Raw genomic sequence first — 27,447 nt, 5'->3', positions numbered from 1 at the left:
CATTCTCAGGGATGCTCAACCAAAACGAGTTTATGAGTATTTCAGCAATTATAAATCTAGTCATAGCCTCACGGACAGTTAATTATAAAGATCATGTATTATAACATAATAAAATCTGTGTTGAATAATACCTAACAAGCATGTCCAATGAAACTGTGTGGGTAAAAGTTGATTAAAAAAAAGTTGTGGATTCAATTTAAACCTCCACACCAAACTGTGAATAGGAAATTTAAATGTGGATAATTAAAACACTGAATCACCTTCAATCACCGGCATGTTGCAGCATTCATGTAGGCTAAAATTAGACCGTTTCCTATTATCTTGTAGCCCCTGTAAGTACCGATAGGTGAGCTTTTTCGTGAAACGTGAATACAAGAAAACATGAATGATTCTTCAAAATAATAATGAATGGGCTGCTGAAATAAAGCAAAGCGAGCGACCGCAAAGCCATGAATGAACACGCATCTGGTAAATGAAAAGAAGTAGGACGCTTTCCGAGCCGCTGAGCTGCTTTTGCACCTCTCGGCCGCCAAGCGACAGTGTTTCTCCCTCGAAATAAAAACCCGCTCCTCTCCGGACTGTTTGATCACATGCTGGGAAGGTTTGAAGTTGCGGCTTCATGTCACACATGCGTACCGACAAAGTGAATGGCACACGGGCGCAGAAGTGACACCGAGGCGACCAGAGGAGGAGAAGAAGAGGGGCAGGGAGACTTCTACCAGAGCTGAGCCACGGCAGTTGGGTAAAAGTCCAGAAGAAGAGGGAGAAGAAGAAGGAGAAGCGCGGGTGGAGAGGATGAAGAGGATGAAAGCCGCGGGAGGCTGTAGTATCCCACCACCGGCGTCTAACCCGAAACCCAGGCTGCATCGTTAAGGGACGTTGAATTTGGCTCCGTTGAGAAAGTTCAGCGACTGTATACAATGGTTATAAATGGGTCTCACCTGAACAGCTCCGCGCCAGAAGCCAGTGACACCGTCCTGAACCGCCCGCCGTGGGTTACCACAACTTTGGGGTGCTTCCTCATCTTCACTATCGTCGTTGACATCCTGGGCAACCTCTTGGTCATCTTCTCCGTGTATCGGAACAAGAAGCTCAGGAATGCAGGTGAGTCGAAAAGTCGGAGGGAGAAAGCGTGTGCGTGCGTACGTGCGTGCGTGGCGACGTGATTAAAGTCTGCGGCGACCGTTAAAAACAAAACAAAAGGAAAAAAAAAACTCTTGTATTAATTTTGAAAGTGACAACGGTCTCTTTTAGGTCGAGACAAGTGTAGTTTTGTGAATTAATAATGCGTTTCCGGGGTGATATGTATTGTGTTGTTCGGGCGCTGTATTGTTATGAGTGATGGTTTTATTTTTGAATTTTTGTAACGGTTGTCCATCTGGTGCGCGAGCCGCCACGCTATCCGTATTCATGACATAATTGATGTCCTTTTTTTAAATACTCCCCCTGTTCTATCACGTTAGTATCACTGAATACTCACACCTTTGCTCTGAAATTGATTCTGTGGTTAGGGCTGGGCAATATATCGATATTATATTGATATTGTGATATGCTGTTAGATATCCTAGATTAATATATCGCGATGTGGCATTGGTGTTATCTGTTACAGCAGGGGTGGACGATATAAACAGAATACACACAGTACACCAGTATGAATTTGACTGTATCATGCTGAGTAGAGAATCATTCACTTTGCTTGACCAAAAAAAAAAGTGTCAACAAGCCAAGGAGCAGAAAACAGTCTGCAAAGTATGTCAGACAGTGGTTACGGGGGCTGGTAGTACTTAACCTGAGAGAAGGGTTTTCTGTTTACTATTCCAGTTTTGCATATTAAATGTTCTCAAAATATCTCTGTACTGTGTGAAGTATGTCCTTGGAGTAAGTGCACAGTAATCGCTCTCCAGTACTAATGCTTTACCTCTTCAGAAGCATCTAAATAAATATACCATGATATATACCGTTATCGTCCGTGCTTCAAATTATACCGTGATATAAATTTTAGGCTATACCACCGCCCAACCCTACATTACAGTAAAGTGATGTTATTTTCCTCTACTTACCAGCCTGTACTAGCTGTTCTATTATTTCCCCTTGACCACTCAGTCATTATCTCCACATTACTGATGATTAGTTATTGAAAAGCTCATTGTGTTAATGTTTCGTGAAAGTACCAATATGTATGCAATATTGCCGCAATATCAATAGCGAGGTATTTGGTCAAAAATATTATAATCTTTTTTTTTTACATATCACCCAGCCTGTATCTATACCATTATGTCTTACTCAATCAAATCATATATTTGCACTATTTAAGAATTTACAGTGTGTTAGTTTAAGGTAAATATGTATATCGTGATAAATATTGTATATCGTGGCATACCCTAAAAATATTGATGATATTATAAATGCTGTATCACATAGCCCTTACTGTACAGTTTTTCACTCCTGGGGCTGACTGTAATGGACAGTTCACATCGACCTCGACTTGCTATAGCCCACTTTTGAAGCAGACATAATTTCACTGACCTACACCGAGTGCGGGGCAGCTAAGCAGGCTCAGAGAGGAGCAAAGCGAAGAGAAACACTATAGCAATTATTGACACAGTCTGAAGCCACGGGGAAAGCCCGGCGCTCATCCCACCACTGCTTAGACTAATGCTTCCCAGGCTTTGCCACTATTGATGTGTTCCTCCAGTCAGGAGATTTAATTTAATAATGATAATGACAACAGAATTTTTAATGTATTACTAGGTCGATGATGAAACTTGTGCCATGTGTGTGTTTTGTTTAAATATACACACCACTTCAGCATGAATTTAATTATGATATGGGCTGTGGATTAAATTGTGCGCCCCCGTGTTTGGACAACATTGACACAGCAGTGTTTGTCTTGCTCAGTGAAGGTGGTAAAACGCTCATAATTTAATAGTCAGAGAGGACAGAGCGCCGTTGAGAAAACCTCAGAGGCTCCTGTCGTGCTGAGGTATACACACAGTAACTGGCAGCTACGCATATCATGGCTGTCATCATTTGGAGGCTGTAGTGGGGTGATTTGCTAAATACACTCCTGACATTACCATTTCACTCACCGCAGAAATGTTAGGGTCAGAATAGATTTCCATCATGTGGATACAGCGAGCCGAGAGCCCCTGTGAGGAATATTAAGCGTTATCTAGCCTGTGTAAGGATATGATTGCCTCTTACTGAGATTCCTGTAAGCTCTCATTGCGTTATGATAATCAGCATTTGATAAAACACACATGCAACTCTGCAATCCCTGGATTTGAATGTTTTGATAGAGCTGGCTGCTCCCAACTAGGGCTACAACTAACAATTAATGACATAATCGGTTCATCTGTCAATCATTTTCTCAATTAATTGATTTGTTTTTTGATCTATAAAATGTTAGAAAATGGTGAATAATGTTGAGCACTGTTTCCCAAAGCGTCTTCAAATCTCTTGTTTTTACCACAGCCCAAAGAAATTATGTTTACTGTCAAGCAGGAGAAGAGAATTTGGACTTTTTGGATTTTTTCTTCAAAAATGAGTGAAAATTATTAATTGTTGATCACTTTTTCCTAAAGCCCTAAATGATGTCCTCAAATGTCTTATTTTGTCCATAACCTAAAAATATTCAGTTTACTGTCATAGAGGATGAAAGAAACCAGAAAATATTCACATTTGAGAAGCTGACAGTAGAGAATTTTAACATTTTCTTCTCAAAAATTACTCAAAACGATCATTCGATTATCAAAGTAGTTGGTGATTGATTTTAAAGCTGACAGCTAATCGAATAATTGACTAATCGTTGCAGCTCTGCTCCCAACACAGCCGTAACTAAACTGTCTTGAAATAGAATTTGACTCTGAAACTGAAAATTTATCTGTGATTTTGTGAGTCATGTTATCACATGTTAAACTGTGGAGAGGAGATACATTTTGGGAAATGCATATTTAATCACAGATAAGGTCATAATGCAGCAGCAGAAATCCAATCAAGCATGTAGTTTACTTACATTATCTGCATATGCAACACTTAAATGTTGCGTATGGTTGGGCATTAAAGGCTAGGGATACCATTTATTTATTCAGATCATTGGGCAATTCAATTTTCTTTTTTGCTACGCTGAATTCCATCTGAGCATCCTGAGGAAAAGTCCAGCGTTTAAGGATCAAAAGGAGCTGATGAAAAAACCCTCGGCTTAATTGCGTTTTGTAAAAACTGTCCATGAATACTAACAAGTCTTACGTAGACCGATGACGTGCTTCCTCGAGTTCATGGCTTTGAAGCGTATTTGCTACTTTCCATTCAAGACGTGCATGCCTAACTTCAGGCTATTACAATTTTCTTCTCAAAAAGCTGTTGGCAAATGGGCAGACATATTGATTGATGTGAAAACTTTTCCATTCATACTTTCATCAGTGTTGGAATGTTTTGATGAAGGGTTGGCTCTGACCGTTTGTTTAACTGGCCCTTATCTGTGGGAATTTGATGCCACTGATGATTGTTTGAAACGCAGCCACAAATCTGACTCGGACTGAGAACCAGCCTAAACTTTTTCAGGAGTGGGTTTTAACAACCACATTTTCTATCCCTGAAGAATTCAATTTCCTGTTATTGAATAGGTCGAACCTCCTCCATGGAAAAAAAAACAAGTGGGCATATATTTTCTTGGCATGAAGTAAACACAGTTAGAGCTTGTGCAGCAGTCCAACAACAAGGGGATAAATTAAATAATGAGTAATGAAATATACTCAGTGGAGAACCTGGCAGGCACTGTGGCCACATATTGCAGGCAGCAGCAGCAGCACTGCTGTCTCTGCATGGCCAAACCCCTCCGTTAGTGCACGAAATGGCCAGTGAGCGAGTGAGCGTGAAGCCAACAACACATGGTGAGCAGTTTGAGCTGCATGGCTGGAAACAGAATCAGTGCTGTGAGCTCAGCTCAGTGCCAATAAATCATCTTAAATGTACCTGTTCTGCTGCAGATAAAGGAATTTTTCACTTCATGCTGAAAAAAACAAAAGATGCTAAGAAGGAATGGTCACAACTGACCATTTTGGCTAGCTGTAGCTGTGGAACATAAGCTCATCGAATATAATGTGATATGATTTCTTTTTTTCACTTTTTTATGTGACAGAAGAAAATACTGTGTGAATGCAACCACAATGCTTTTTCAGCCTTCTTTTTGGCACATAGCTTATCTGCTATGTGTTAACCGGATCCATATATATCTTGTATGTCAAAGAAGACAATATGCTGATTTGACATGCTGTAAAGAAAGGGGGGGGGGTTAGCATTTGAATTTTTAAGCACAGTGGCAGATGGAAAATCTGAGCAGTCCTTGATGGCCAGCAACAATGGCATCACGCTCTTCTCCACTCATGTGTTGTCAGTTCGAGTTAGTGAATGAGGACAGAAGAGAGGTGTCATTTTTGCAAGATGTCTCTGGAAAATCAGAAAAGTCTTATTTGTGTCACGCCATCTCCGTCTTTTCTTCATGCTGATTGTTTTTCGAGGTAGAAAACTTGACAGATTCAACAACACGGGAGGTTTAAACAGTGACTTACCTACTGTACCATTCACAGTCTGAAGTGACAGACTGATACCTCGGTGCACTGTTGTTGCAAAACAAACCAAAGAGCGCCACATTGCTGTCTGCTTTTGAGTGTGACACACAGTTGATCCTTTTTCAGCATTGTGTGACTTGGCTGTGTGCCGGCAGAATGTTATTTCAGATCGTTCATTACACCTCTAGTATCTGTAAGAGTATTATTTCTCTCAGTGTAATGAATATTTTGAGGCATTAATGGTTAGAATTAAGTGGCATTTGTATGTGTCTCCAATTAAAATGAACATTTTAGGTTCCTAAATATCCATTGGCTTTGTTTGGAGGTTCTAAACGGAAATTGGCTCAGCACTGTGGAGCTTAATAAAGAGATGACTGTGAAAAGAAAACAAATCCCCTTCTGTAGATGCCGTATAGTAGATGTTGATTTCGCAGCATCCTGTTTTATTTTAATCATGAGGGAAGGCATGAAAGACTTGTTTTGTGAGAAACTGTAATCCTTTAGATCTGGCTTTTTCAGGGCTGCACGTACGTGTACTGAGATTGCACAAGTGTGATTAAACTGGGGAAGTTTCATGGGTTAAAGAACGGTTATGACTTGAGCTTAGCGAAAGAAAATATTCAAATCTATTCATGCCATTTAAAAAGTTTAAGGTCTCTTCGCTGATAATGATTCACTTGCATCTGATAAATCTGGTTGTGTCTATGTGACCCTTCTCTAAACTTGAAAGCATCCTCAGTTTAGTTCTCAAATAATCTAATTTCTCAGTTCATGCTGTGCTCAGGAACCATCTGCACCACCACATGCTTGAATGGCTTTGTTTACTACTTTTTGTACTCTGAAACTGTGCTCCCTGTATGGACAAACACCAGTTCAGAAAACTTTTATTGTAGGACTAGAGGATGAATTCACTAACATGGAGAGGACATGTCGTGTCTTTGAATAGGTGGCAGGCACTGTTAAGCCATACGCTGCATAATGTATCCTCTGACAGGAGTATCAATATCAGGTGGCTATATCAAGTGTTCCCACCTCCACTGACAAGGGTGCCTCTGTGAACCCTGCTGTGCCCCCTTTGGCTCACACTGCTACAGTTTCACCCACAGCGACTGAGGGACAGGAGTGCTGAGTGCGTACCAACCGTGTCTGGGATGTTGACCTGTTCTTGCTTTATGAGAACTGAATTCATTTTGTTACAGTTTAGGTGCCACGTCGGGATCGTGAAAGTTTTGTGTTTGAAAGTGTAGCTTTAAGTCATCAAATGTGTCAAGCAAAGGATGGTGAATTCCACTTTATATCACAGTTTTTATTTGCAAAAATGTGCAGACTTTGATACTAGAAGTATTACCACGACTCTCTGAGGGGGGGAATGTTTCTCTGCGCTTAAGTTGTAATCCTTAAGATTTCAGTCCTGGTTGATTTTATGCCAGTTGAAAGCTTTTAATACAATGCAGCAGCAGTGGGATGTCATGTTTTCATTCAGTATAAAGGCAGTAAACAGTAAGCAGGGAGGCTGATATTCAGTGAAACAAAATCACACACAGTAACACTCTATTATTTGCATGCATCATTTCCTGTGAATCCATCATCCAGTATGGGATGGCGGACCCCGCCACCAACACTTAAAGATATTGGGTCTGGCCCGTAATAGTCAACTAAACCTGTAGTCTGTGAGAAGAGTCTTAGTTGTTCATCTATCTGTCAGTCATACAAAAAAAACACTGTTACACAGAACTTTTCTCCTGTAACACTGTAGTCACCGGTGCAATGCTGCTAACTGTGCTGTAGCTGTCATTAGCTGGTTGGCTAGATAGCTCAGTTAAGAGGAAACCAGTTTGATCCCTGGGAATACAGTAACATTACATGGTAGTATAAGGGACTCGGACTCTGGGGCCGACGAAGACATTTACATTCAAGCAGGGACAGGAGGTGTCCAGTGGTACAGGAGGAGAGAGTTTGTAGCAATTTCATTTGTAAGTGTATATTTTTTTATTGTGTTGATAAGTTTGCAAGGATTTCTCTTTGTGAAAATTTCAGTTATCTATTCCCGTTTTCTGAACCACGAGACCTGTGCAAGGTTATACTGCGTTGAAATAAATTAACAAAATGTTCAGTCTCCTAGCTGGTTATTCAGATACATTCAGAATCATTACATGCTTTTGCCATTAGCATTTCACAGGTGGCGTGCATCATGCCCCAAAAATATGTATCTAAATAATGAAATTACTACCATGAACGTGGAATGACTAGTCAAGTTTTGGCTTTAACTAATGACTTCTAGTCAACTAGGAAAATCTTTAGTTGTGGACAGCCCTAAAATCTACTCTATTAAGTGGTAATTAGTGAGTGCAATTACACTAAATGGCTATTACAGAAAAACGTCAACAATAATTAGCATAAAAACTCAAGTCTGATTCCATGAAAATCCATCAAGCAGGACACATCTGTACAAAATGTACATCCTACTTAATAAATGTAATTTTGAAAAAGGTAATTGACCTTTTTTTGTGGGGAAACAACAGACATAAATTCAGATTCAAAGCAGACTATTTGTATATGTCATATAACACATGTGGAGGGGAACTTTGAAGTTCCTCCTTTGTCTGGGAGGCAGATTCAGCTTGTCTGTAAAGTATAACAGTATTTTGCAGGAGTTCAAGTGGGCCTTGGAGCTAAAGTTTTGAAAGGGGCCCTCAATAACAGAAAAGGCCACAGGTTAGAGAGTACGCCTGAATGCTGAAGTTGACATAAGAGGCACTGCACTGAATCTACTGTATGTTTTTTGCAGAGGCATTATCAGATTATTCTAATAATATAAACACACTCTGAGAACAGTCGCATATTTTGTGCTTTTCATCATGATTGAAATATTGGTTTCAAATTTGATACCATCCTGAGTGTTTATCTTGGATTTCATTGTAATCTGAAGAAAAATCCAAGGTAATGCAAACATTAAGGTAATAAGACAACTTTATTTGATTAAAGCCCATATCTGGCTGATGGTGTCCTACTCCTCCTACTGTTCTGTAGCAGATATGTGAAGGCGCAGAAATCCTGGCCGCTCACCGGGTTTGTCAGTTTCTGTGGTGATTGCTGTGATAAGCACCAGAGTGGCACAGTATGGTGGAGCAGCTTAGCAGTATCAGAACTGAAAGAAAAGGGCTCAGTGGGTGAAAAACACAGACTAATTGGGGACCCACAACAGCCAGCAGGTCACGACTTTGCAATTAATTTATAGTTTGCCCAAGCTGAATAAATGAACATTGAGTGGGAGAGGATAAGGATCTCCTTATTTTACTCATGAGGCACTTAACTCCCAGCTATAGATTAGTTAATGCCCCTGCTGTCAGCCAGGACACGAAAAAAAAAAAAGGAGCGCTGCAAGCGTCCCTCAAGGCTGCTTTGCACCTGATAACTTAAAGTCAGCATTAACTGTTTCTTTTACTGCTCCTGTGCATCCTGGAACATGTAAAAGACTTTATACATTTTCATTAATTACGCCCGACTTGCATATCTACTTTGTACAGATTTCCTGTCAGAGGGCTTTTTGGCTCTCACAAGGATTAAAATTCAAACATTAGATCACACACAGATCTAATTAGGTAGCAGATATATGCACCGCTGTGGTTCCGCTGCTGGGACTGTGTGCATGATGTTATCGTTGTTTGTGTTTCCAACCTTGTCCAGCTTGTTTGTTGCTGCCTTTTACTCTTAGACACGGCAAGGGAGAGAGAAAGAAAGGTGCACAACAGCACATGATAGTGGAGATAAAGAGCAGCAGATTGGTGTGAGCCTGTCATCCAAAGCAGACAGCAGTGAAGAGACAGACACTCATTTTCATTCTGAGAGAGATACTGGATCGCCATTTCAGTCTTATTAGTTTGTTGCTTCTGCTTTGGGTGGCTGGGTATATGTTTTTGTAATATTAATAGCAACAATCATGGGAAAATTCTTCTGCATGAAAATAGAGATGGCAACCCACTTTTTTCCTGTTCTGATCCGATAATTGAATTGGGGTATCTGCCGATACTGATACTGTACACATACCAGCGCTGATCATTATTATTATTATTGTTGTTACATGAGGCTGAAACTGAACTTCAGTCTGGAAAGTTTGTGTAGTTTGTGTAATGTAAGTTGTATAATAATGCACTGTAGGATATTCTGGCTTCTGACATTCACATATGGAGCAGATAGACTGAGAGGCAGGATTGCATAATTCCTTATGATGCCTCAAGTGTTTTACTTGGCCATTTTGTGTTCCACAATGCAAATGTTAGGTTGGCTGTACACAGTGAAACTTTCATGCAACTAGCCACAGGTTGCAAATTGCGTAAAACATGATTTCCATGCAACTCAAAAATAATGAAAGTTTATTTATTTATTTATTTAAGCATTTATTTCATTAAAATTAGCTAGCTAGGTGGGTAATTTTTCAAATAATCTAAATTGTTTTCTTGCTACATTTTATCAAGTGGGAAGTGTCTTTTTAGCTACATTTGTATCTTTGTATCTTATTTCGTATTGTTTTCTCGGTGGATAAATTGATAGTGTGGATCAATTTGGATGTGTTGTATCCCTTCTTCTTCTGGCACTGTAGAAAACACAACCTGCTGACTACTCAAAGACCAATTTATCGTTTCACATGAGGAGCGTGATCTAATGAGCCTCCGGTGAGTTCCGGTGCGTTTACCCTTTGATTCGAGGTAAATAAATATATATGTTTGTTTCCAATATCTTTGTCATTTAGTCGCATAATTGCACTGCAATGTAAACAAACTTTGCCTCATTCACCTTCTTTTGTTGAAAGCGTCCCAAACCTTGCATGAAGTCTATGATAGCACTTTTCCCTCTGAACCTTCTGTTTTCTGCTTTATCGTTTTGTTCATTTTGGTGATAAGCCGTTGCTGAAATGTTTGGAATGTGAGTGTTTGAGGTTGTCATCTGACACGTCATCATTGTTTTGATTGGCTGTTGGGTGGAACTAGTTTTACAAAGTTGAGAGTATTGAGTTGTCTGACTTTGAGACAAGTGTGTTGCAGAAGGTTTTACACCATGCAACTCCACCACAACAAGTTTCAACCGCCTAAAGTTGAGTCTAAGTTTCACTGTGTAAAGCCAGCCTCAGAGTTTGTTAGTGTTTGTTCAGAAGATGATGGTTTATGTTGGTAATTGCAGTTTAATGTTGCTTTATTGTTACACCATCAGTGAGGTGGCGAGTACATTTGTTCAGTCCAGCTGTATTGTTGCCGAACCCATTCCCCGTATATGACATGTAAATGCAAAGCTGAAGTGAACAGTGTTATCCAGCTCTCACTTTGAACTTCTTAGGGTACTGTTTACAAGTAGAAAACATGTAGCGTTGTAGAAATTAGACAGGAACGAGAATCAGAATCAGAAATTAGTGTTGTGAGTCTATCATTTTCGGGCCCTGATACAATGGTGAATTGGATTGGTCCAAGATCTCCATAAAAACAGTCTGTTTTTCTCTGTTTGACCTCACTATTTCAGACTTGGCAGGGGCCAGCTTGTCCCGCTGGGCTTAGGCTTTTTTCCAGGGTCATCTGAGAAAGAAAAATTGACCCAGCAAGTGCTCATTTGACTTAGTCTGCTCTTTACAAGGTGCCTCAGCTTCTAGACGATTTCCTGATTTTCAAATATTTGCAGGATTATCTGAACATACAGAGCCTCTCTGCTGTAATCCATTATGTATATATGATTTGCATCTACTGTGTGATAAGAAAGCAGGCTGTGTTATTCCAGAAATCTCCACTGAGAAAACACCTTCCTGCTTCTTTCTTTTTCTGGTTTAAATTTTGCGTACCATTTTGCATTCCCCTTGCCAACTTTTGCGCCTCCTCTCAGTCTCCCACCTTCTTACTCTTGTACTCCTCCTCTTCCCGAGCTTACTCACCCTCACACACGCACACTCGATTTTTTTTTTTATTTTCACTTAAATTTGACCTTCCAGGCTTCATATTCCATGACACCCTGTCTGTTTGCATCACTCTGATCCAACACCCCCATCGTTCTCTGAGGACGTTATGTTGTCAGACCGCATACCTGTGGAGGAATTCTGCCAATAGCGCTTTGCATCAAGCTAGTCAGGCAATGCAATGGTTATTACACAAACTCTGTGGATTCCAGATTATATAATGGCCAAGTGGGCAAAATGAATTAAGCTTGTTATGTTGATAAGTGTTAAACAATGACCAGCCTGACATGGTCGAATTTAACAAGAGCAGGCGTCTGGCATCTGGTCTTCAGCGTCGCAACCCTCCCCCCCCCCCGTGCATGTTTCTTTTCTCTTGCTCTCATTCTGTCTCTCTGTCTCACACACTCACATAGGAGAGAGTGTTTTCACTTCAAAAGAAAGACCATAATGAGTCTATAAATACTTATACATACAAGAAAGCATATTTGCAGCCATTTAAGATTTCATCCCTCCCACTCCGGCTTCCTCTTTCCATGCTTTCCCTGTTCTATTTTTAATCATTTACAATATTATACAGTGAAAACTTGTTTCTGCTTGATGGGAGCCGGGATGACGCACATGGGAAGCTTAAGGCGGTGAGATCAAGTAAAACCTAATGCTCATCCGAGGGGAACTGTGCATAACACATGCATACTGTAGAGTGCTTACGGTAGAGTGGTAACTATTTGATTACACACACATAGGAGAGGCAGCGGGAGCTCGGATGTTAGAGATGCTTGCTGGTGATGAGAGGGGTGCCAGTTTGGATCCCAGTTGAGAGAATCAGATCAGCGAGAAAGGCTCTCCTCTTCCGTGTTCAAGGTGCCCTTGAATGAAGCACTTAGTCCACCATCGCTACTCTGTGGCCAACAGTGGAAGACTGTGGTCGGACTCAGCAGCTTCCAGCTGTGAATGCGTCAGATTGTATGACTGTTAAAAAACCGATGAAAAAAAAAAGAGAAACATGCAGACTCAGTCAATCTTTCTCAGAAAGGAACCTCAGAATCACACAAACCGACCTCCATGCCTTCCCCTTTTTTGTGTCCATTTTGTTATTTAATCATTAATGGATGTAAAAACAGGACACCCATGACAATAACAAGCAAACAGCTCAATCAGAAAGCTTCGTCACTCTCCATGAGCCGAAGGGGGGGATCCAGCTGAATGGCATGTAATGATGATTATTATGGCAGACACATGAATGCCATTTGATGTAACCTTATGAACACTGCCCCATTCAGCCCTACGCGACTACTGCATCTGCCCTGTTCTGCCTACACACTCCACCATTATAAAAATAACAATTTTAGTTAAACAAAGCACAGACGTGAGGGCATAACATTCTAATTATAGTCCCGAGGTCAGAGCGATGCATGTTATATTTGTAAAATTAGTAACAATGTTCAAACAGAGCCTAAAATAGGAAATACATCGGGCCTTTTGTTTGATATTATCTCCTAAATTTGGAGCAGAGGTGTCAGAATTGGTTGAACAGAAAATCAGACAATGAAATAAGGATGTTTAAATGATAAGGGAAAGTGTTGATGTTAAGAAATACAGAAAAAGAGTCCGACCATTAAAATCTGTAGGACATTCATGGAGACACGTATTTGTTCCTTCAGTCTGCACAAGGCAAGATTCATCCTGAATTTCCTCTGAAACCTTCTGTGAGACTTTGCATCATGTAATAACCAGTAGAGAGAAATGTTCTCCGGTAGATTTGCGATGGAGCAGACAGAAACCAAGTATGAAAGCTTATCATAAAGGGACTATTTAATCAGTCCGCTAAAAGTAATGTATGCAAGAAGTTTCTCATTTTATTCAGTCAAAGATTAAGAAATTTTCAGTAAAAATCTTATAGAAATCATTCGCAATTTACCTTATTTGACAAGACAACTATTAAATGACTGAAGAATTTATTCTTTCTTCATTGTATTTCCTGTAATAATTGCTCAGGCTTGAAGTAAACTGAATATTGTACAGCCTGAAAAATGATAAGACAGATTATTTGTTTTTACGCAGAGCTTGTAATTGTAATTTTTAGGTCATTAAATCTGCTCTAATCAATATTGTTATATTACTAACGGACTGAATGGCAGTGTGTAATGTGACAGGTGTCACCTGTAGTAACGAACCAACAGATAATTATCACTTGACTCTGCAGTTCCCTTTAGGTCTATGGAGCGTTATAGTGACTTTTAACTTTAACTGTCGGTTTTACGGCCCGCACCTTTATTGTTGGTTGGTTATCTCCTGACTCTGCACTTCTCTTTAGTTTGTGTAGCTTTATGGTGACTTTTAACTTATTGTGTTGGTTTTACAGCCTGCAGCTTTTATGTTTTGTTCACTCTCACCGTCCTCCTCGACAGCAGGCAGCTGTTTTCAGTGAAAAGGCTCTGATAAAACCAGTGTGCGCTACCTGCCCGGCGCCAAATAACAGACAGACAAAGTTGACAGCTACATTGTGAACAAAGTGGATCTGCTAAAGATATTTCCCTCGGGAGCTAAAAGTGAGTGCATACTGGTCTTCTGTTCATGTGAGGTTTGCACAAATTATTGCTGCCCCGAGTGGCTAAAAAAATCATATCTTAGTTCAGGGTTCAGCAATAATTTTTTGTTTTTGCTTTTTTTCCACTAGCCAAACTGGGGAAATCTACTTGCCCAAAGTCAACTTTTGCTTGCCCCAATAGAAACTCTTTCATTTATTACCAGTTATAAAATAACAGCAAAGACTAAAGTTTCAAGGACCAAGGTGTCTTTAAATGGCTTGTCCGACCAAACCAAAGATATTCAGTTTAATATGATAATAAATGGAGACAAGGGGGGAATCTCCATGTTTGAGAGGCTAACATTAGCATTTTCTGACAGTTCTGTATGTATAATTACTTTAATAATCATTCCAATTCAAAATAAACTAATAGTGGTAATAGTTGCCCAGTCAGGCAGGTGATTTGGTAGGCGATCGGGCAACCCTTGATGTTCAGCCCTGAAGTTCTGCCACTAGGGTTCTGTCTCACCGTAAAACAATAACAAAAGACATAGTTTGATTACTTTGTGAAGTAGTGTGGAATACTGGGAGTTGCTGTCATTGTTAAACAACCATCAAATGAAAATCTGGCATGACTCAAGCAGAAATCATGAGGTAATGTATTAAAGTTGTATTCACATTATGTTAAGTCATGTTTTGATATGTTTGAAAACATTTGGTTTAATTGAAATACACAAATCAACAAAACATGTACCATACATTAGCATATTTTAGCATTTTCATGCAGAAATGTAGTTATTTATATGTTATATGTAGTTATTAAATGTAGTTATGCATTATATTTTTTAAAAATTGCGACTTAGATGTGTACTGTGCATGACATTTTACTGTTGAAATGTAAACTTATCAGTGCTCTCTGATGGACAAACCACTAATGAGGACACTTTGTACCTTACTTCCCTTTGACATTTCTGCCCTGCAGTTTGTTGACAGCCAACATCTACACAGGGATATAAATATATATATGAGGATGCTAAAAGCAGTCAATAATATGCCAATATATAAGCTCTGGAAGGGTGCTTAGGAGTGCATGTCTCAGTGCACAACACTCCACATATTCAATAGTTATGGTTGTGTAATGATTTGTTGTTATCCAGCAGCCAATCCTGTCATTAACTGCTTGTTTGAGAAAACAGTCACTCACCCATTTAATTCACTCTAATCGCCAATGAATATTTCCATTATTAGATCTCTATTATGGAGCCAGAGTCCAATTTAGTCTCTCTTTGTCTCTGTTTTGCATCACTTAAGATCACTTAACTCAATATCCACTTTATAGAACTGGCTTCGTCATAAAGACTTGCGCTGTTGAGGGCTCTTGTTGTGGATGCGTGAGTGTCAGTGACTCCTGCACTGTGTTTTACCTGCAGAGTTGCAGGAGAGCAGCGATTCAGAAATGGCCTTTCATCAGCCGTTTTTCTGATTAATATAAGTCACAGTTAGCAGTGCAGAGGTGTGCACTAATTCTCAAGAGGCAGATTATGACACATTCTTCGTGGCCTGTCACGTTTGTAAAGTAATTAGTTGAGTCCTACGCGTCGCCCTAATGAGCAGGAGCTTAGTGTGTGAGATTTCCTCATCACAGTATGCTTTCGTTTAATGACCCATAAACATGCTCCCTGTGATTATTGTCTAAATGAGTGTATTTTGTCACACTTTCAGACACATTCGCTTGGGTTCACTCCAGCGTTCCTTGGGAGCCGTCCAAAAGTAATAGGAAATTATGCAGTATGAAGTTAGATGTTCGTGCTGTTCAGCGCTCCGTGAACTAGTGTGAGCCGCAATTTCTTCGCGCATACGAGAGTGAACTCTCGTGTCATGTAGTATTATGAAGAAATAATCTGATATATTTTATGGAAAATATTGCCCTGTGATAAAATTGTAGATGTGTGTAGAGATGTATGATATCATTGCTGCTCTGAGACATTTATTAAAACACTCTTTGCTTACTCTGCTGCCACAGTCGACCTAATATCTTAGAAAATCCAATTTTAACTAGAAGCAGCGTCATGTGCGATTCAATGCCCGGTTAGACTCTTTTTTTTTTGTTGTTGTTGTAGTTGAGAGGAAGTTAAGTGGTCACATCAGAATAGTCGGTGAGAACAAATAACAGTTAAGATGACCTTTAAAACACATTTTTGATTGCTTCTGTTCTAAGCATGTGTGAAAAAGGGATGACTTTAAGAGGACTGCGTGGTTATTTCACTTCTGGAGATGCACCTGTCCTCCACCAATTAGTATACACAGTGTAAAAATATTGCTTCATCTTAATAATTTTAGTGACCAGGCTGCCTAAAAATTTTAAGTTAACTGAATTTGAAAAGACAAGTTGTCAAGTCAGATAAACTCGATATTAATACTGTCATGGTTTTGGTTTTTGATGGTGATTTCTTGTTTTATTTTGGTAGTCTTGGTTCTCCCTCATGTGTCTAGTCTTTACTTCCTGTCTTTGTCTGTTTTCCCGCTCTTTTTTGATGGCTGATTATTTTCACCTGTCCTTCACTGCCCTCACCTGTGTCTTGTTATCCTCCCATTCCCTAGTGTATTTAGCCCTGTGTCTTTTTCTCCTTGGTTGCTGGTTCATACTCACTCGTTTGGTTTGTGTTCTTCTGGTGTGCTCTTGGATTCCATTTGCTTGTGATTTTTGGGTTCCTCTTGTATGGATTTTTGAGAACTCTCCTGTATTATTTGTGTAAGCTTTTGCTTGTCCTTTTGTTTATTAAATATCTTTTGAACTGCTCCCCTCTGTCTGCGTGGTCTGCATTTGGGTCCAACCCTGACAGTTCCTGAACTCATAACAAATTCAGTTGTATTTGAAAAAAAAAAAAGAAAAAAAAAAAAGTTTAATAACCTTAAGATATTAAGTTGAAACAACAGCTCTTCAGTCACATGGACAAACATTACAAACAAATTTGATTTCCTTTCACTTTTTCTCAGTTTGACAAGTCCAACATTGGCACAAAGTCAACGAATGACAATGAATTTATTACATTATAAGTTTAAGTGGGTTGGGACTGAACTTCATTATTTTTTCGTAAGCTTTTCATTATTGTGAAAACAAACTCCCGTGGCTTATCTTAAAGTGTATTAGAGATGCACAGCAAGTTTCCTCAACATGTTTTCTTCAAACTATAAAAAAAGAAGGGTGTCAAGATGACTCGCAAACAGTGCATGCTGGGAAGTCTGCTAAAATGCTTCTGTAGAAATATAACTTAACAAGTCAATCGAACTCCATACAGTACATTCATTCAACTCTTCATTAACTTTTCAAGTTAAAAGACTTAGACGAACTTGTGTTTATAAGTTCTGACCTTTTATGAAAATATACACATTTTAGGTTTAATTAACTTGAGTAAATAGAACTTGTGTATTTATGTTAAGTTAATCAGAAAGAATCGGTTGATTCCACTAAATTCCAGTATATTTTTTTTACAGTGCCTTTTGTGAGCACAGGATCACCCTCCATATCTGAGCTCTGATCAGAGGATGGTGTTTTTGTCGATGATATAATGAGAACATGTTAAGGATGAGGTCATTAGAAATCAGACTCAAGCATTTGGTTCTGGAAAATGTTTGGCTCTGATGTTATCAGCCTGTGCATTGGCCAAAGTGACTCCAAGCTGCATTAGGCATTATATTTTTGATGATCATTCGTGCAGATAGACCCCAAAACAACGGAAACAGAACACTTAACCATAGTGCCTGAGATAATCATGTCAACATCTAACTGAACCGCTTCCTTAAACATCAAGCAGACACAGAGCAACTTTATCATTTTATTTAATTGGGGTCTTGAATCTGGCCCCCTGATGAGTCAAAACTCAATATTCACTTATCTTTTATCTTCTGTTTGATCCGCAACTTGCTCTTTATCTTGTGATACAGACTGAATACAGACCTTATTACCAAAATGATGAGATAAACATGGCCGAAAGTGGATTAATGCTCTCTTGATTCACAGTGGGTTTGGCAGTAGTAGCAACCTTTTCACCTCAAACAGTCTTGATTCATTTTTCTTATCACAAATCTGACTTAATGGAGCTTTAAGATATGAGTAAGACTTTAATTGTGCAGAAAAGTTTTTCAAGCCTTTGGTTACATTTTACCAAAACTAATAATGTCCAATTCCAGAAGTAGTTTAAACGTGGTGTTGAAGGCACCCCGGTGGTGCAAAGTAAAAAACATTTCTTGAAGTTGTTTTAAGGGCTTTTGGATCATTACTATTAGTGCAGACTCCTAAACAACAGAAGCAGAACGTGTTAATCATGTTAACATCTAGTGAAACTGAACTGCTTCCTTAAACATCCAGCAGACACAGAGCAACTTTATCATCTTATCTAACTGGTGTTTCTGACCTCTTAATGAGTCAAAAATCAAGATTCACATATCGTTTATCTGGGTTTTTATCTTGCGGTACAGACTAAATAGGCCTGATAATCTAAACGATGAGATAAATGTGGCTAAAGCCTAATTACAGCTGTGTTGATTCACAGTGTGTTTGGCAGCACTGGCAACATTTTTTGCGTAACACACTCAAAGTTTGTTTAATTGGTAATTGTTGATGTTCATTGTTAATTATAGAAAAACAAAAGTTATTCAATCTTTTGGGTAAATTTGACCAAACTGGACTGAAAATACTATGTTTCTGAAATTAAATAGGTATAATCACAGTGGTACTTTATTGCATTTGATAGATAATGGTGAAATGTGATGCTAGAGGCATGTGGGTGATGCAAAGAAAAAAAAAACATTTCCCTGACACTGTAGGGAAGAGAAGGGGAAGGAGAACATAGTAATTTAAGTGCATGAACGGAGTCTTGTGACTGTCAACCATCTCTCCAGGCTAATTACAGTGAATTGTGAGGAAAATGTAATGTAACATTGGTATTAGTATGAACATTAAGTAGTGGTAGCAATTATATTAATATTAGAACATGCCTGAATTTGATGAAGCTTGAAATTCACCAGAAAAAATAAATGAGGGATCAGAAGTTTTTTTCCGTGTCCACACCTACTCGAGTTGGCATAGCATTTTATTAGAATACTGCAGTTGTGCAGCATTTACACTTAAAAACAAACACATGTACACTTTTTTGTTAATGAAAACAAAGGTAACACATACTGAAGACTGAGGACAACAGGAGTTACTCACAGGTAGCTCCTAGTGTCTGCTTCAACTAATGATTATTTTATTAATAATAGTTCATTAATTGTAAACCCTCCCAAATCTGACATATTGAAATGTCATGTTTTGCCCAACCAACAGTCCCAAATAAGGATATTACTGATTCGCCATTAATCCATTAATTGCCATAAATGTATTAACTGATAATGTATGTTTTGTGGGCCGTTCCTCTGTAGCTCACATGTTTTCTTACTACTTAGTTAGGTCTGCCTTGTTAGTCTAGAAATAGCAAAAATTGTCCCCCATTTGATGTTTTGTTTGGTAAAATCAATTTGTTGACTAACTACAGGTGAATAAAAGCAGTCATTTTCAATGTGAGCCTTAATCTTTTATTATTCTGTTCATTTAAGCTGTTTGTGCTTCAGAAATAAATGTTTCATATAACTAATATGCCGTTTGAATTATTTAAATAAAACTTAAACTGCTAAAAATTTTGCATCTTACCAATGATTAATTGATTATTGATTGTTAAGTTTCAACTATTAGTTAAGGAAAATACATACATAACATACATACATAATTTGCAACCCTGGTCCCAAATCCAGAGATATCCAGTTTATAACTTTATACAACAGAGAAAAGATCCAAATCATTCAAACCATCTGATGTACAAATTCAAAGAAAACAGATGGTCAGATTAATGAAACTTTAGGATTTTGTAGTTTTTTCTTAACTTGATCAGACAGATACTGCCTCAGAAAGGAAAGGAAGTGGGTCCAATAGTGAGAGAGTGTGAGGCAAGCTGTTAAAATCATGTTTTCACAACGACATAAAATTATCCCCAGTTTTGGGGTCAAGGTTATTTAAAAAAAAAGAAAATCCTCTGAACTAGATTTGATGTAGCCAAAGTGGAGACTTAAACTACATCAAATGGTTACATCAGTGCAGATTTTGGCCCACAGTGCTCTGCTGGGATGGGAAGTGAACTGGTGTGTAGACACCAGTAGACATAGTTGGCGGTGTGCCTTCAGGGAGAGGGTGAGGATGTTGCCAGAGGATATGAACATCTTTCCTGCTGAGGGTGAGAAATGTTTGGAGAGCTGTGCGTCAAATTATTGTGAAAGCAGACTGTGAGAATCTGTCCTCCCCTTCTTTTGTAATTCAATTAGGTTTCAGCAAGGGACGCAGCAGATGATGTCAACTAGACTGTGCAGAGGCTTAAATACAGTATCATCAGATCCAACATGAGTAATTGATCATTCATTCATCATCTGTGGCCATTAATTCCACATAAGCTAAATCATCCTGTCAGGAGTCCAAATTACTGCCCTGCACATTAATTTTAGGACAGTTAACTCTGTGTGTGTGTGTGTGTGTGTGTGTGTGTGTGTGTGTGTCTTTTAGGACCAATTTGAGATTCAGACTGGGGACAATTTTGCAAAAAGAGGTCATTTTGACTGAGCTTCACTTCTTCACAGTTGAGGTTAGACTAATATAATAAGAATAAAAAGTGGATGAAGGTGAAGTTTTGAATAGTCGAGGTTAGACATGTACAGCTGAGGGTTAATGTCAGGATTAGGGTCTTAAGAATGAAAAGTGTCAGAGTCCTGTGAGCGAGCATGTAAATCTACACATCTACATATGTGTTTAATTACTGTGAGGCTGAGATGTAAATTATATTGTGTAGTAGTGTTGAAAAAAGTTAGTCGATCAACAGAAAGTTCATCATTTTTGATAAGTTTTTACTGTTTATTAGGGTTTAACAGAGTCCATGATTCGATTTGACTTTACATTGTAAGGTCACAATTCAATTCGATTTTCCAATTAAACATATTTTTTTTAGCAGTGACAGTTACGCCATTATTCGAACATCGAGTCTTTATTTGTAAAGATCAACAGATATTTGCCCAGACAACTGTCATTTACAGTTTCAAAAAGATAAATATAAGTATTATGTGGTATCAAGTGTGCTGGTAAGCTACTGTGTCATCTTTCAAGTGTTTGTGTTTGTATTTTCCTCTGGACACATGCTGGACACAACAAGCAGGCGAGGCTGCGGAGCAACTTGGGGATTAGGGTTGTGTCTGTTTGAGATTTCCAGAGTACGATAACCAACTCAGAAAATATCATGAAAACAAAATTACACTATACAATAACATTTGAAGGAATTAACAGATGTTTTTTGTTTTTTTTTATTTTATTATAATTTAACTGTATATTAAGGTATGTCCTGATAGACATTAAAACCATTTTTTAAAGATGTGTAAAAAAAAAAAAGTCTAGTTTTGAATAAACTAAACTGTTATGACAGAATTGAATACCATAGATTAGTTCATGGTATGATGACTGTCATGATAACAATATACACTGACACCAGTGTACTGCTGCAGTTCTACTCAGGATCAGCAAAACAAGCTGTTGACACAACCAACAGACATGTAGGTTCAATATTCACTATGATTATAGCTGTTTTGGACTTGAGTAACTTATCTGGCTGCTTATCCTCCACTACGTTCACGAACCTTTCACTACGTCTGTCTGGCTGGTTTTTAGTGTGCAGGAAGTCTGTCAAGCATCAGCCAAAGTTAGCAACAGTCTCCCACACGCAGGCATGGCATGCAGCGTGGGTTTGTTTTGCGTCAGTGAAAAAAAATGACACTGGCAATGACATGAAGCCATTTCAAATCATTGGCAGGTTTTCAATATTACTCTTAGTGAAATGATTTGTGTGAATCGGTGCTTTTTGTTTATTTCCAACACACTGTTACAGTACGGCAATAATACTGATAATCATGTCACTATAACATAATATGACATTTTCAGTCTGTTTCATCTGTAGGTGGGCATGAACCAAAACACTGAGCTGAAAGACGCCACAGTGCTCACACAGAATTTGTTGATCATTCTTGGTTGGTCACCAAGTTAAAGGGCTCTGGAAACTTCTGTAGGGTGTTTTTCACTATATCCTAACATTTTATTGACTAAACAGTTCTTTGTTTTATTGAAAAAACAATTGAGAGAATTTATAATCAGAATATATATCAGTTGAAGGCCTTGTTATACTAACATGTTGCTGAATTTGGTTTGCTTATTTACTTTTTCCAAATCCTTTAGCTTTAGCACCAAATACAGAGAACGACAAACACTGAGAAAAACTCAGATGCATCCATTTGGTCCATGCGTGAAAGACAAAAAAAATCTAATAGAAATATTTAGTGAGGAGTTGTGTGTCCTTGGTTGTGTTCGGGTCCTTCTACCACCAGTTTGGTGTTGTCATTGTTGCCAGATAGTATGTATATATGTGAGTAGAAGAGAGGGTTTGTATGTCAAGCGTGGGTGGGTGATTGATGTCTGTCTCCCAGCTGCTCTGTGTGTTTACACACGATGCTTATTTTGCGGCGTATTTATTGTCAGTCCACGAAGCTTCTTTCCACACGATACAGTTTCTATGTGCATATGATTATGTAACCGTACACACATGCACTGCATGTTTAAATGAACTTTTGATCTTGTCATCATAATTAAGATGGGAAAGGCTGCACAGGATGTGATGCGAGGTTGAGAGACGCATGAATGCAGAAAATACTGGTGATGCAAAAAAAAGATAGTGGATTTTAATATGGGGATTAGTGAGAATATGACATTCTGGCTGCTCTGTATGTGACTTTGAAGCAGAGCTGTTACATGCAGTAAATAGGAAATTAGAGAGTGTGTCCAAAGCTTATGCTCAGAGTGACACTCGGAAAAAAAATGGTAAGATAAGCCGTTAAACACAGCAATAAAATACGGATCATCTGTTCAAAGCTCTCAAATTTATGGTATGTAAGTCTGAAAACACAGTAAAAAGATGACATTCAAAAAATGCAGAAAGAATTCCAGCTATGGTATAAGGAGATTACATTGAGCTCTTTCGGGTCAATTGGGGTCAGATAGGATAGGATGATGGAAATAACTGCTGCACAAACTAATCATATATAATAAAGCTCAACAGATGCTAAAGCTTCAGTCTGACCTCAATTTTCCATGGGAACGGCCACAATATATCAAAATATACAAAGGATTGTTGGCTTTGGGAAAGTCACAAAAACTCACTGCATTACAGACTCATCACCTAGAACTGTCAGACAACTCTGTCTCTTGCATAATATTCAGATAACTTGCAGAGAAACTGTGCACCTTCTATAAAAAGTCAGATATTGAGTAAAGTAAAAGTATCTGCAGACAATGCAGGACAGCTGTTGCACTAACCTCTTTTATCACCATAAACGAAACATGTCAGCGAGCACAAGGAATGTCAGAGAGTGAACTCCGGTTCTGCTGTGTTCTACTAAACCTGTATGCTATGCTATCATGATTGCTATTGTTGTTGTACAGCCTGTTAAACTATACATACATACATATAGAGAATGAATGCCATTGAACATGACTTTGCAATCCTGGGGGAAAAATGGCATATGGGACGCTTCTGAGAAATAGCTGGAACTTGTTTTGGAGTTGATAAATTTAGTGAAATCTGATCGGTGCATAGAAATGTGGACTGGCCGATACCAGCCATATAGGCAGTATGGGAACAACCGGAGGAGGAATGTTTCGTTTGTAGGTTTATTTTGTTTATTTATTGGGCATAGCGAAGGTACATAGTGTACATAACATGACAAACTCACCACTTGCACACATCTCACAGCTGCGTGAATATATCAGCAATCACCAGTTGATGGGATGACGGTGGCTGGTTGGAAAATTTTAACATATTGCCCAACTCTAGTGACCGTATTAGCAAACAGATGCCTATTGCCCAGAGGGCAAGAAGCAACATTGGATGTCTAATATTTATTCCCTTTTCAGCTCTGATTTGGTCTCCACCAACTCCTGAAGAGATGTCTAGCCCCTTAGCTGCTAAATGCTCTACTATATTCACCAGCAAGTCACAGACTTTGTCTGTCTGGCGCTAGGAAACAGCTGACAATTGCTGGAATCAGGCTTCACGAGAACCCAAACCAAAACAGTCTCAAGGAGGCTAAAATACTCCGTAGAGCTGACAGAAGCTGCGTGTTTTGCTGGTACTTCTCTTTGGGTTTGTCACTTCGACTAGTGCAGCTATAAGGTGCGAAAAGACCCGCATCATCACACCGTCTGAGCTGTGATGCCAGATGGCCTTGAGATACTGGTGAAAATCCTGGATTTCTGGTTTCTAATAGCAAGCTGCAAATATTTCACCCAAAACAAGATCCAGAAATTGTACAGCAGCTGTCATGAGAAAGTGGAGCAAAGAGAGAGCACACACACACACACACACACACACACACACACACACACACACACACACACACACACACACACACACACACAGACACTCTGCATCAGCTGTGAAGTGTGACGAGCGCTGAACTTCCACCACATATGAGACTGCTTCCACAACCACTGTAATGTATATTAATAGTTAACTGAAAATAACTTGAACTCCAGGCAGAAGTATTTACTATCGCACAGCCTCATGCTGTATTTTAGTCACATTTCATTTAAAATACCAAGGAAAAATGATGATGTATTAAATATCATATCAAAACATTACATACTTTCCAGCCTTGTATGCAGCCACCCTACAGTAGTGTTTTCTATCATGTGGCCAAGTTCACTGTCAGTTCAGGGAGTAATGTGAGGTTCAGACAGCGCAGTGAACAAGAAAGGTCTGGAGGTCGTGGAGGTTGATGGGTGTTTATAAGCTGTACAAACATTTGGCCTTTGATGTGATTGCAGGTTCCCTTCCCGTCTCTTACCAGTAATTAATTTAATCGTGATCACCGTTTTTTACCAATTCAGGAAGCAATTCAGGGAGACTCCTCTAAATTGTTTCACGTTCATTTTCATTTTATTTCAAATCAACCAGAATGCTTCCTTTCATTTTGTTTCCGGTGATTGCTTTAAGGCTTTGATGTCATTGCTAGCTCCCTTAACTTCTCTTACCCATAATTCATTCAATTGAGGCCACTGTTTTTCTTAATTCAGGAGGAGATTCAGGGAGACTCATCCTGCTCTTTATAGTTTCATGTTCATTTTATTTCCAATTAACCAAAATGTTTCCTTTCATTTTGCTTTCAGTGATTGCTTTAAAAGTGTAACACGTGACAGAAGAATGGTTGTCTTGTTTAAAATCCTTGTTAATGTGAAGACTCGCAGGAAAGAGGGCATTTTCAACAATGCAATGCAAAAGTTAGTTTTAGATTAAAGGACTAAAAGCACTTAACAGCTAGTGGTTCATATTACTTTGCCAGCTCCTGAAAGTTTGTTTTTCTAATAATTAGTGTGAGCAAAGGACAAAGAACATGCACTGCATTTAAACCAGGATGGGTTAAGGTAAAAAAAATATATATAGTAAAGTACAATATAATTAATGTCCTCAAAATTAAAAAAATTAAGGGAAACATTCTGGGTTTTACTGTAGGTTAGCTTGGCTTTTATGGTACACTAACCTCAATAACCTTGAAGCATGATGAGTGTGCTCATTTCATAATGAGTGGCAGTAACTCCTCATTAAATACTTGCTTTCCAGGGACCTAAATGACATAAATGGGATCAATCCAATCTTCTGACAGGATCAAGCTGCTTGGTAATTGCAAATGGGAATCCAAACCACCCTGTAATTGGTTGCTGCGAGTTTGTGTGCATGTGTGTTTGTGTGTGTGACTCGAAATGTGAGTGGTTGAAGGAGGCTGTGTGCCAATGTTAACTGTGGCACTAGATTTTTTTACACTACAAAATATTTGTTGATTTCAGTCACTCTTTGGTCATTGATGTAGGATTTAAACACCGTCACTGCTGATTGATCATACTGCTTTAAAACACTTTGCAAAAGCTCCATCACATCAGTATTTCAAACCAGAAAATTTTGTGGCAAATATATTTATTTAAATGGAAGCATCAAAACCAGTGGATTCTACAGTGGAGATGGAGCTCAACACAAAGCAGCTTGAGAGAGGAAAACACATCCAAATGCAGAAAACACAACCAAATACAGAAGGATAATGGGAGAGAGAGTGGGAGAATGACACGCAGCAAAGGCCCATAGGCAGGACTCGAACCCACGGCCACTATACAGGACTCACAGCCTCAGTGCATGGGGTGAATGCTCTACCAACTGAGCTTCCAAGCCACTGAGAAAAGGCAGACCAAAGTGCGATTGTTTGGTCCCCACCAGAGTTCAAGTCTGGCATTCACACCAATCCAAACAAACCGCACCAAGGGGGTAAACGGTCCAGAGTTCAGTTCAACTGGTCTAAACATGCTCTAAAATAGTGGAAGCTAATGTTGCTTGTTAGCTTGTTGTTTTATTAGCCAGTTTTAATTATCCTTCCCTATCACAGTATAAACTGCAACAAAACTGGAATTGTTTGACAGTTGTATGAGGAGTTAATTGTGCATGTCTTGTGAACTATTGGCCAGTTTGTGACCAAGTGGGAGCACTGATATTCCCAGGGTTGTGTTTGTGAGTGTGTGTGTGTGTGTTCTAACCCTAGCTCTGACCCTGGGGAACGTAGGACCCTAGGAACATAGGAAACATCCCAGTCAAGATTACTATCTGTGAGTTAGGAATCTAACTTGCTCTTAGAGCTTCTTTTACCCCTCTTGAATACCCTTTTAATTTCTAAAACGCACAGTCCTGGAGACAGAACTGCCAGGGGGAAGTAAACAGCTGAGTACTGAAAAACAGAAAATAGAAACGAGCTCAGAGAGCTATTGTGACTCACTAGCACTAGTGTGTTCCCCAGCTAGCATGTTAGCAGTTAGCTCACCACCAGCTGCAACAGTTCACTAACTGCCCCTGCGAGTAGCCCCTACATCAAGACGAGATGTGTGGATGAATTTATTTGCTGTACCACTTTCCGGTTTGGCGGGGCCTTAAGCTTCCACAGGCAACATCTTTGCTGTGAACTGTCACTATGGTAACAATGTTGTCATCAATATGCAAGAGATGGGTCTGTTTACCACTTCTTTCAGTTTTGTCACAGTTTTTGTTGCACATTATCAAGTTTTTCTTCATTTTTTTCATGGAACAAGTGATAAACAACATTTTCTTGCATTCATTAACAGTAAAAAAGTACATATTTTATTTATATCCACACTATAAAACAGTAGTTCTTTTCTTAATGTATTAGCTCACATGGCCACAAACACCAGATACACTGAACTGTAAGCATCCCAACCCTCAGTTTATCATTTCAGCTGGCTCCAC

At 39.0% G+C, this 27,447-nt stretch overlaps 1 protein-coding gene across 1 annotated transcript in view; it reads left to right on the top strand.

The window, feature by feature from the left end:
• Positions 1–603: 603 nt before the first annotated feature.
• mtnr1aa (melatonin receptor 1A a) overlaps positions 604–27,447 on the top strand; it is a 45,229-nt gene continuing 18,385 nt past the window's right edge. The window contains exon 1 of the mRNA XM_084715047.1: positions 604–1,104. Coding sequence (XP_084571173.1) covers positions 921–1,104 — 184 coding nt within the window. The 5' untranslated portion in view covers positions 604–920. The remainder of the gene's footprint in view (positions 1,105–27,447) is intronic.

This window comes from Lutjanus erythropterus, chromosome 3 (genome assembly GCF_056507025.1).
Source record: "Lutjanus erythropterus isolate fLutEry1 chromosome 3, fLutEry1.hap2, whole genome shotgun sequence".
Classification (NCBI taxonomy): domain Eukaryota; kingdom Metazoa; phylum Chordata; class Actinopteri; order Lutjaniformes; family Lutjanidae; genus Lutjanus; species Lutjanus erythropterus.
This window is presented reverse-complemented; position numbering and strand designations above follow the sequence as displayed.